The sequence below is a fragment of the Sinocyclocheilus rhinocerous genome, unplaced genomic scaffold (genome assembly GCF_001515625.1).
Source record: "Sinocyclocheilus rhinocerous isolate Xijiao unplaced genomic scaffold, SAMN03320098_v1.1 scaffold1730, whole genome shotgun sequence".
Lineage (NCBI taxonomy): Eukaryota > Metazoa > Chordata > Actinopteri > Cypriniformes > Cyprinidae > Sinocyclocheilus > Sinocyclocheilus rhinocerous.
In genome coordinates, this window is record NW_015634043.1 from 491,133 (window position 1) to 503,131 (window position 11,999).

Sequence of the window (11,999 nt, forward strand, 5' to 3'; positions counted from 1 at the left end):
CGGGGCGGACAGAGGATCCCACAGCATGGATAAGAGCATCACACTCCCCGGAGAGAAAAGAAGGAGCACGTTGATCTGCCAGCCGCGGGAATTTATGCGGAGAACCCTGCTCATATTTTTTTGCATAATGATGCATTTAAAAATGAATGGCCAAACGGATGTTTATAAAAGCTTACATTGTTTTTGCAGATGAAATATATCACAGATAACATTAAATAAATATTTTTTTTACCAGGTTAAATTTTGAATATTACCAAAGTCCCTTTAAGGGTATTCAAAGTTATTACTCAAACCCCTTTATCTACACCGGTCGCACATCCGCCATGTTTGTAGTTTTTAACGCTTTTAATTCGTGTTTGTAGTTCTGAATCGAATCATCCATCCGGAGTCTTTTGGCATTCTCTTTTCAACATACTACGCTTTGGGACACACTATTTCTAATTTCACATACTATTTAGGATGGATAGTATGAACATTAGGACACAGAGATGGTCCCCTAATCAGCAACCTGATGAAAAAGTCCATATGCCATTAAACAGCAAATGCAATCTGATTTGTCTTTTTAATATGTTTAGCATGTTTACACAGTGAAATTATGTTTCACCTGGTTGTTTTACTAAAGATTTTTAAATCACTGAATGACATTAATGTCAGTTTGTCTAAATATTACAGAGGTTTATTTTTATTTTTTTATTTAGCCTATTTATTTATTTTTATTTTTTATTTTTTGCAGCAAATTGTCATCATCTAAGAGAAAGTTTAATTAATAATTTGCAGATGCAGCTAGGGTCACAAACCAAGTCTATAATGTAAATAACAAGTGAAACTACAGTGAAAGATTTATTAATAATAAGGTTTTTGTAGTGTTATATAGTAGGGGCGGACAGAGGATCCCACAGCATGGATAAGAGCATCACACTCCCCCCAGATGAAATTTTCCGCAATTTAGAGAACGCCAAGAGGTTCGCTATAGATATAGGTATTATCACATGCAAACTCGTAACCTTGTTTTTTCTCAAACGTAGTAACGTTAACGTTACAGTCACTTGTGGAGTTTGGACGTGTCAGAGTTTGTTGGGCAGGGCTGCGTTCAAATTTGTTAGCGCGTGCTGCTAATCTGACAGTTTGTTCAATACATGTGAGGAATAACAACACTAACATTATTTATGAAGACTTTGAGGCTGTAAATATCCACTGAATAACCTTCATTAGATAAATATAGCGGAGCGGAACGAGGATAGGTTTTTTTTGTACTACTAGGCTGCAAGTGCAAACATGTCATATGTTTTAATGAACCTAAGCAACCTGATGTAATATTTTAATAACATAATAGTAATCGTATAAGAGAATGTTAAATGTATATGAACATTGAATAAAGAAACAATTTACCTCATCTTATCTGACAGGTGGCTCTTTGACAAAACTGGCATATTACTCCACTGTCCAGCATAAAGTTGCCAAAGTCAGGTCGTTTGATCATTCAGCGAAGGTAAGCTTGCAGGTAAGACTTTTTCACTCCATGATTACACATAACATCAGGGGCCCTTTTTGGAGACAAGGGAGGCAGTGTCAGAAAATCTGATGAGAAAGTCATGTACTATACAAAAAGTAAAACAAAACAAATATTACATCTTGTTAGATTTAAAAGACTCCTATTATTCTTGTGTACATTTTCAACTTCCTTTAGTGCACAATGTTGCTGTTTTTTGCATGAAAAAGATCTGCAAAGTTACAAAGCACAAAGTCCACTCCAAAAGAGTTTCTGGGCCTGTCCCAATACCTACACTTGCAGTCTTGGCACAATTAAGAAAGCATGCACATGACAAAAAATAAAAATAAAAATGGCAACACTCAGTGCCGTTAATGCACTCAAAATCCACACTATCTCTAATACAGCTTCGGTGTGGTATCCCATCATTCATCATGTTCAGGAACTCACAAGCCCCAAAAGAGTGAAATGTTGAGGAAAACTTTGCGGTGTAATTAATTTAATTAGATATCACATATAATTTGTGTAAAAATGTAGTGTTGCACATTTTATTGTAACAAAATGTGTAAGTTATGTGTATTATGTAAAACATTTTCAACTGCTTTTTATCGCTTGATTAGAAGCACCACAATTAAATTGGGTCATTCATAGGGCCATTCACTAATGAACAGAAATTTAGATTTTTATTTTAAAGTGCAATGTATTACAATGTGTAAAAAAAATTAACTGTGAAAACTTTGCTTGCGTTTTTACAATACTATGTTGTAAGTGTGTCCCATTGATTCATTAAAAGTCCTACACACACTTGCGGTCTTCATGACCACTTAAACACTTGGGCCAAATACAGGAAATACATCATGTAAGTATGTGTATTATGTACATTTTTATTATGTATTTCACAACAGAATTTCTCACAATAAAAAGTAAAAGAGCATAGTGGTCATTAACTGTTATAGACGATGTTAATGGCATATGATCCCAGTCTATCAAGGATGTATTGCAGTTCCTTTTTGACTGCACAGTGTTCAGATGGTCATGAATTAATGGTCATTTTAAAATTTAAAAGCAATGCCATAGAGGAACTGTTTTGGGTAGGGCTGCACGATAAATCACATGCGATTGTCATGCGATTGGTTCTGTGATTAGTAGTAAATCTCCATCACGTGCTTTTAGATGGAGCGGCATTTAATACACCGAGCCATATGAGCCAGATGAATCGCCTTCGATTATGAATGCGATATTGCGTAGCTTGTCAAGTATCGCGTTCATAATCGAATGCGATTCATCTGCGATTTTGAACGCGATACTGCGTAGCTTGTCAGTGAACTACGGCTCTGTGTATTGAATGCTGCTCCATCTGAAAGCATGTGATGGAGATTTGCTACTAATCACAGAACCGGCTTTACTGACAAGATGCGCATGACAATCGCATGCGATTTATCGTGCAGCCCTAGTTTTGGGTTTCCCAAAGAACAGTGAAGAGTTCATAAAAAAATCCTTTGTGTGAAGAACATTTTATATAATAAGTTTTCATGGATGTTACTTTATATTAAGCTTCTTTGCATTAACATTAGTTAAAAGTTTTATAATGATTTAATTGTATATTTTTTCATGTTACTTCTTTCTAGGAAACAGAAGGTGACCCTCTTTATGAGATATCTGTACAGGAAGAGATCACTGCCCGTCTTCACTTTATCAAGTTTGAGAATGCTTACATTGAAACCTGCCTAGATTTCATTAAAGACCACCTGGTCAACACAGAAACCAAAGTCATCAAAGCAACTGGTGGAGGGGCATACAAGTTCAAGGACCTGATAGAGAAGAAGTTAAAGCTAAAGTAAGTGAAATTTTATAGCTTACTGAGAATGATACAGACATGCTTGGAGTTCAAGGATTTGTTGTAATGGTAATTCAATTGTATTTTTTTGTCTCTTAGAGTGGACAAAGAGGATGAAATGACTTGTCTGATTAAGGGATGCAACTTTGTTCTGAAGAATATCCCCCATGAAGCTTTTGTGTATGCCAAACATGCTGATTCTGAATTCCGGTTCCAGAATACACATCCGGACATCTTCCCTTACCTGCTTATAAATATTGGCTCTGGAGTCTCAATAGTAAAGGTATATCTGTACTGCACTGGATCTAGATGCCTCTGTTGTATTATACACACAAAACAAAACAAATCCTGAGTTTGCAGACTTTCTAAAGAAAGCACCTATGTCCTGTTTTTGAAGGTTGAAGCAGAGGACAAATTTGAGCGTATTGGTGGCAGTTCTATAGGTGGTGGCACTTTTTGGGGTCTTGGAGCTTTACTTACAAAAACCAAGGTGGTTCATTATGTGAAGTATTACTAGGAATTTCTACATTTTTGTTTTTTCTTTCTTTTTTTTTAAATTCACTTAATTTTTTTTTTTTTATCCCTTCCCATTCTCTTTCTTAGAGGTTTGATGAGCTTTTGCAGTTAGCATCCAAAGGACAACACACAAATGTGGATATGCTTGTTAAAGACATCTATGGAGGTGCTTACGGGTCCCTGGGTTTAACTGGAGACCTCATTGCAAGTAGCTTTGGGAAATCAGCCACCACAGACAAAGGTAAAGCAGAAGAATAAATACAAAAGTGGTTTGATTGTAACATGAGGCAGTTTATTGTATGGCCTGTTTTCCTCACCCAGGAAGAGTCATTTGACCCTTCACCTAGTTTGCAGTGTTATTAATGTGAAATGAAGCCAAAGGTCTTTGGTTTCACAAAGGCATACATGAGGAAAGTGTAACAGAGTTGCAGTGTTTCTAAGTAACATCTGCACCGTTTTGCACCATGAATTCGAAGAATAGTTTACATGGCAGATCTCACTTACTTGGGCATTTTGTTGTATATTTCTCAGAGTTCTCCAAAGAAGACATGGCGAAGAGCCTACTGCACATGATAAGCAATGACATTGGACAGCTTGCCTGCCTCTATGCCAAACTGCACAACCTTACCAGGGTCTATTTTGGAGGATTTTTCATTCGAGGACATCCCGTTACCATGCACACCATCACCTATAGCATCAATTTCTTCACTAAGGTCTCCAACCTTTTTTCTTAATTATAATTCTGTATCAATAATGATTACGTGAGTGTTTGATACAATGATTAATATTGTCAAATTCTGTCAAATATTTTTAATTTATCATTGCCCCAGGCACTCGATTTCCTATCACCTAATTCTCTTTCTTCATGCGTAATACAGTAATAACAATGACAGTATGTTATCCCCTGCTTTAGGGCTGCACAATAAATCGCATGCGATATTTAACGCGCATCTTATCAGCTTACATTCTCAGGATATAAATCTTATTACATATTGCTGTGTTATGTGAGCATTTTGGATAAAGAATTGTGTTTTTATTTGTAGGGGGAGGTCCAGGCTTTATTTCTAAGACATGAAGGATATCTTGGTGCTATTGGGGCCTTTTTGAAGGGGGCAGAAGAAGACAGTAAGCTATTGTTGTGTACACAATCAAACTTTAGTATTTGCTGCAGTGAGTGTATTTTGTTTAACCTACTTGTTTCTTTGTGTTAGATCCTAACCAGTACAGCTGGGGAGAGAACTATGCTGGCAGCTCTGGTCTCATGAGTGTATCTCCAGAGCTGAATCCTGTGCAGCGGGCTCGTAGTGGAACGGTAATTTGCACAAAAGATGAGGCCTTGAGTAAATTTGCTGTTGCAGTGTTTTTTTTTTTTTGCATATCTTTTTTGAAAGACAAAGTAGATTGTAGTTGGAGTTGAATTCTAAATGCATTATATTTATGGATTTGGCCAAATGAAATGCATGCTACTTATCTTTCATGACCTATTTTATGTTCTCTGAAATGTTCTTATTTCATCTCTTTTCTTTTTTTCTTTTCTTTTCCTCTTCTCCATCCGTCCATTCATCCATCCATCTTCTCTATCTATACCCTAATATTTTCCCTTCAGTTTCCAGTAAGTACATTTCCATCCAGGTTTTCTTGTGGTTTTCTCTGCATGCTCTTTCCTTTCAAAAAAAAAAAAAAAAAAGTCATCTCTGGTAGCAGAAGGTTTTTGTATCATTATGAATGTGATGTTGCCATGGATATTATTCGGTGTGATGCACTTATTTCTCATGAGTGTAAACGGTGCAAATTATCTAGTTGTAGATGAGAACTCACTGTCTGGTATGTTTGACAGTTGCTGCTGTGGGAAATTTGTCATAAAGGTAGCATTTTGATTGCACTGTTAGGGCCCCTTTACACAGAACATGTTGTTGTGTTCCACTGCGCTGCTTTTTACTTGTTTTCCAATGCAAACATGCGCTAAACAGACATCTTTAACTGTTGCACCGCTTGTCATTGTTTTTTCAGTGTCTCACACATGAGCGCCACATAAAGACTGTGTGTAAAGTTAAAAGAAGTTTAGCTCTTAAAGATGTGTCTCAAGACACTGCCGCCTTGTCCATTTAGCAGCCCTGTAGTTCTGCAGTTGGATACTGTTGCATCGGTCGCCGTGATTTTGCCAAGTCAGACATGTCCCTGTATCAACATCTTTTGTTGATCCTGGATCAACATTACTGTCCAAAAATATAGACTAAACCCAATCCCTACCCCTAAACCTAAATCAGTGTGAAATGATAGCTGATTAACAAGGGTGTAGAAGAACCTAACCCTGATCGTAAGTCTAAAACAGATATTTCCTGAAAAGTTAACCCTCAATTCTGATTAGTTAATTGGAATGTTGTTCCAGGATCAACAAGGATGTTGATCCAGGAACATGTTGTACTTGGTGAAATCACGGTCACCCTGTTGCATCAGTGTGAATGGCCCTTTTGGGCTATAGCCACAAATAATGGTTGGTTTGGGTGGTGAATAGAGTGCTGCGGAGATGACGTGTTTTCGTAGGCCAAAACTTACCCATCTTTATGCAATAATAATTCTTTTAAATTTAATTCTGTTGCTGTTAGGGCTGGCGGTATATCAAGTTTGTACGATATATCGATATTTTCTTTATAAGTGATACGATATGAGGCAATACCGTTTATATCGATATACAGTAGTTTGATACGAGTGCATCTGAAAAATATAGCAGAGGACACAGACTGAGCTGCTGCGGAGAAAGTGCATAATACAATTTGTTCTAAACATGTGACAAGCTTTATATTAAGGCCTTTTAAAACTGGTAAGACATAGTATAGTTTATAGTTTCGCATTGTTTAAGCGGCTCGGCCCGTCATATGCTCTGACAAAAAGGCTGCATGACAGAGACTGCTGACAGAGACACTAGGCTACTCGCGCTGTTTAATGTGTTTGAGATGTGCTGTTTCACTTAATGCATAACTTACATTTCACAGGTATATTCTCCATCTGTAAATGTTAGAAAGTCATGTTAATATTTCCATTTTGCTGTCAGACTTCAGTGAACGAGCACCGCCACGCGCATGTGCGCCAAACTGACAGAGCTCAATTAAATATTCGCGCAAAAATTTTGACTAAAATATACATTTCGCTGAAATATTTGTAGTTGGACAATAAATGTGACATGTAGAATTTTAAACCTACAAGTAAGTCTATTTTTATGATAGCACTAACTGTAAAGTGACTGTAATGGGGTAATCAAAATAGCCTAACACAACTGTGCTTTTGTTCATTTTTATTTTAGTGAATTTAACTTCCGCTTTAAAAGCCTTTTTTGGTTTTTAGATTGCAGTGTTACAATGTTAGAATGAAATGTGATTTTAACCCTTTTTTGCACATAATATAAAGGCTTACATGGCTACATTAACTTTATTTGTTTTCATAGCCTTTAATATGTATTGTTTTGTTGGACAACATTGGGCAACATATATATATATTAAATACAGATTTTTTAAAAATCCAAAAATGAAAATACCTAGATATATACCATATATCGCAAATCGGCCAAAAAATACAGAGATATGAATTTTTGCCCATATCGCCCAGCCCTAGTTACTGTAACACTCTCTGTAAAACTCCATATTGTAGTAATTTATTGCCTTCCAGGTCAATTGGGCACCTTTTTAGGGGATCTGGATGTGCTGCTGTCCTTATTCCCTGAGGATGGCAGCCCACTTGTAGTCGCTGGTGACTTCAGCATCCATCTGGAGAAGCCTTAGGTTGCAGAATTCAACTTTCTTCCATCCTCATTCAATTTTAAATGGCTCACCACCACGGGAATTGAAAAATCAGGCAACCAGCTCAGCCTCATTTACATATCCAGCTGTGTCACAGAAAACGTTTTGGCAAAACACATTTCTGATCATGTCTTTATTACTTTTAATTTCAACTTACTTCTTATGTTGCCACCAACCCCCTGCCAGTTGTATTCAGACAAAACCTACGATCATCCTCTCTTCCGTCTCCCACCCAATTCTCACCACTGGATGTGAAAAGTGCTACAGACTCTATATCATCACTTTTAACTTCCTGTCTAGGCGATATCGGTCCTCTCTCCTCCAGGCCAGCGTGTACTACCCCTGTACTAATCCCTGGTTATCCGATGTTCTCCATGAACACCGGTCCAAACTCAGGGCTGCAGAGAGAAAATGATGCAAATCAAAAGATCCAGCTGACTTGAGTATGTATCAGTCTCTGTTTTCATCTTTTTCTGTTATGGTCTACACTGCCAAAACTTCTTATTTCTACAAGATTAACAGCGTTTCAGATGCACGCAAACTCCTAAACATTCAACTCTCTCATCTGCCCCCTCCCACCAACTCTTTAACAGCTGATGATTTTGCTAATTTCTTCACGTGTAAAACTATAACCATCAGTAGTTAGTTTTCAGCTCCACACACACAAAAACTCAGACCAGCTACATTCACAGCCAACAATCTCTTCAAAATCTAGTCAAAAGTATCTAAAATTCTCCTCTGCAGTCATTCTACCACCTCCCCTCTAGCTCCCCTCTATAAGCCATTTCTCCTACACTTTTACCAGCACTCGCACACATCAACACATCTCTCCACACAGGCACTTTCCCCACCATGTTCAAGCAGATTCGGGTAACCCCACTGCTTAAAAAAACAACACTAAACACTAAACTTATAGACAGCTGCAGACCTGTCTTGCTCCCCCCATTTATAGAGAAAACTCAGGGCTCAGGGCAGGGTTCCTCAGGGGTCAGTTCTTGGACTCCTCCTGTTCTGCCTATACACTACAGCACTGGGACCCATCATACAGGCACAAGGTTTCTTGTGCCATTGCTCTGCTCTATTTTTTTATTTCAACCAGATTATCTAATGGTAGCTGTACGGATCTCTGGCTGCCTGGTGGACATCTTGGTTGAAAGAACATCACCTCCTGCTCAACCTGGCAAAGACAGATCTTCTTATTATCCTTGCCACTTTGACTGAATATTTTAATTTCACCATACAGCTAGGCTAGGTTTATCAACAATAATCCCATAAAGATCAGTCAGAAGTCTTGGGGTATTCTTTGATGACCATCTGACCTTTTAAAGATCACATTGCAGAGACAGCACAATCATGCAGGTTTGCGTTGCACAATGTCAGGAAGATCAGGCCCTTCTCAATGGAGCATGCTGAACAACTTTCTGGCAACATGTCCAACATGTACAATCAAACCACTATAGATGATTCAGAACGCAGCAGCATGACTGGTCTTAAGCAAGCCCAAGAGAGCCCACGTCACACCTCTCTATCTCTCTGCACTGACTACTGGATGCGGCTCGCATCAGGTTCAAGACATTGATGCTTGCATACAGAACAGCCAAGGGCTCTACACCCTCCTACCTTCATTCACTCTGAGGCTACATCCCCTTCGAAGCTTGAGATCTGTAAGTGATCAACACCTCATGGTGCCATCACAGTGAGGAACAAAATCACTTTCCAAAACGTTTTTTTTTTTTTTCTTGTTGGTGGAATGATATTCCCATCCCCATCTGGCACACAGAATCCCTGACAATATTTAAGAGACAGCTGAAAATTCTTCTGTGAGCACCTAATTGCATCCTGCAAAAAAACAACAAAAAAACCTCTCTGCTTACACTTTTCCTTAATTCCACCCTGTTCTAGCTGATACTTTTCTGAACAATGTCAGAAATGTATTACTAGCACTTCTCGTATTTATTACTTATGATGAATCGCTTGTTGTATTTCTCATTTCATTATTACTGTGGACAAAAGCGTCTGCTAAATTAATAAATGTAAGTGTGTTGGGTTTTTGTCAAGGGATCCAAGGTAATGAATAACTTCTGGGTTGGTCTACAAAAATGTATCACTTCAGCATTCTATAGGAAAGAATGAATATTTATATCCTGAGTGAACTCTTAAGTTAGGTTTGTATGCCTGTTTTATTTTTTTAACCTGTTTTTTTTTATCATAAGATGTCTGCTGGGGAATTATAGCCTTTCCTGTGCAGATGAATGCACAAATTGCCATTCAATGCATTGTGGGTACTTACTTGTCTTTATTCATTGTCTCCAGTTTGACATGTTGGAGATGGACCGTCTGGAGAGGCAGCTAGTCAACCTCCCCCTGCTGCAGGACCCAACCTCTTATATTCCAGACACGGTGGAGCTGACTGAGGATGCATTGGCTCGGGTGTACTGGCTCTACTGCTTTGAGGAGGCATTGGATGGGGTAAGACCTCCAGGCTTTGTATTTTTATCTTTCATTTTGTGACTTTGATTATTAACTTGCTATGCTAACTTTTTAGAAAATAAATATGTAATCTCACAACTCAGCATAAAGGCCGGTCAACTTTGCGACTAAAAGGGGCGTTCACACTGCACTTTTCGTTCCATTGACTTCCATTCAAACGCTTGCAAATGCGTCAGACTGGAAATGCAAAACCCATGCGAAAAGTTTCGTATTTCGCTGCGTTGCAAAGTACATGCTTGGTGTGAACTCTGACCTGCGAATTCGCATCAGGTGAAACCGTGTGACCAACAGCAGATCGATACGTCACAGCATAACCTCGTAGCTGAATTAAAAGAACATAAATTGAAAAATGCAGCGCTGCAGGAAAGTGGAGTAGATTGTATGTTTTTACATTTTATTATGTGTTATGTGTTGAATTAAAGTATTTAAAAAGATGCAGCAGAGCATAACATCATATCATGACAGAAGCAGCATTCAAGGAAATTTTGCATGCTCAAAGTCTAATGTGACCGTGACTGTGACCGAGATTCTTACCAACAACCACCCACTGTGACTTGAATTTCTGTTAGTTCAAATGTAGAAACAAGACAGAAATAACTTTCTGGTCGGGTATATGTTGATATATAGATGTTTTGATGTCACTAACCTGGCAAACTTTGTAAAAGCAGGGCTCGCAAAATTTCAAAATCCCTGGTAGCCCTTCGGGCAGGTACTCTTCAGATTTTGGTAGCCCGAAAATTAATTTAACTAGCCCAAATAAAAAAAGATTTTTTTTTTAAATATAGAAAATCAGATAGGAGTTTAAATGTCAATCAAAAATATTTTCAGTACACAAATATCAACAAATATGAAGGAAGGAATTTTATTTCACTATTTACAGGGTATCTGCAGAATTTAAAAAAATAAATTTAAGGCAATTTATGACCCATTTTAAGAGCTGCACAAGTAAAATGAACAGTATGAGTGGGGTTGGACAATGTCTGTGGTAACATATGGTACTGAGCCATAAAATTACATGATTTACAGTTCAGATACAGATTTTCACAAAAACAAAAATCTTATTCAACAGCATTTCAGCCTTTAGACCATTTTTATGAAAAGGGATAAATTAAGCATATAAATTGTCAATTTAAAACGTATAAATATTACTGTCTTAATTGTTTAAAATTTTAGGAGGCACATTAACTTCTTTCTCATTTACAACTCCTATGTGTTTGCTGCGTAAAAACATGAGCTGATATTTGCATTGATCTGACCATAATCACAAAGAAAGGCTTGTTGGAAATGCAAATTCATTCTCTGCCCTGAGGTGGCGCTTTAGGAGCGCTGAAATATTGCGGTTTCCCCGGTAACAGCTGTACACAAAGCAGCTCCACGCTCATAAACGCTGTTTATCAGGAATTATAGGTAAAATGAAATTAAAATGCCAACGACACGTTTCCGAGGACAGTCGGTTCCCTTCAGATACATTTTAAAACTTTTTATGGCCTTAAGTTTGATACAACTTGATACAACAAATTAGATCTGCATTTAAGATAGCCCGTCGGGCAGAGTGGTGATACAGTTTGGTAGCCCGACTGGAAAACACAATAAGCCCCGGGATGTCGGGCTAGCGATTTTGCGAGCCCTGAAAAGTGATTAGTAATAATTCCTTACATTTATATAGCGCTTTTCTGGGCACTCAAAGCGCTTTTCATAGAAGGGGGTGACCCCCACCGTTGTTCTGATTTTTTATTGTAATAAAAATAATTTAGTTCAGTAAAAGAACAGACACTACAATTAAAAACTGAACGCGGCTGCTCAATGCAGCGTGCCGAACTACAGTCGCATCACAGATCAGATTTCATTTATCCAGTGAGGAGAGTGAGTCGAG

The 11,999-nt window shown here is 38.0% G+C and overlaps 1 protein-coding gene across 3 annotated transcripts in view; it reads left to right on the forward strand.

Moving 5' to 3' along the window:
- The first annotated feature begins 882 nt into the window (after positions 1 to 882).
- LOC107745330 (pantothenate kinase 4-like) overlaps positions 883 to 11,999 on the forward strand; it is a 41,943-nt gene continuing 30,826 nt past the window's right edge. Inside the window, exons 1-11 of one of the 3 annotated variants that reach the window (XM_016559193.1) lie at positions 883 to 979; positions 1,407 to 1,501; positions 3,118 to 3,326; positions 3,426 to 3,609; positions 3,724 to 3,816; positions 3,930 to 4,083; positions 4,374 to 4,555; positions 4,886 to 4,967; positions 5,054 to 5,154; positions 5,449 to 5,454; positions 9,950 to 10,105. In XM_016559193.1, coding sequence (XP_016414679.1) covers positions 901 to 979; positions 1,407 to 1,501; positions 3,118 to 3,326; positions 3,426 to 3,609; positions 3,724 to 3,816; positions 3,930 to 4,083; positions 4,374 to 4,555; positions 4,886 to 4,967; positions 5,054 to 5,154; positions 5,449 to 5,454; positions 9,950 to 10,105 — 1,341 coding nt within the window. In that variant the 5' untranslated portion in view covers positions 883 to 900. The remainder of the gene's footprint in view (positions 980 to 1,406; positions 1,502 to 3,117; positions 3,327 to 3,425; positions 3,610 to 3,723; positions 3,817 to 3,929; positions 4,084 to 4,373; positions 4,556 to 4,885; positions 4,968 to 5,053; positions 5,155 to 5,448; positions 5,455 to 9,949; positions 10,106 to 11,999) is intronic. The other 2 variants (XM_016559194.1, XM_016559195.1) reach the window with 2 other exon arrangements.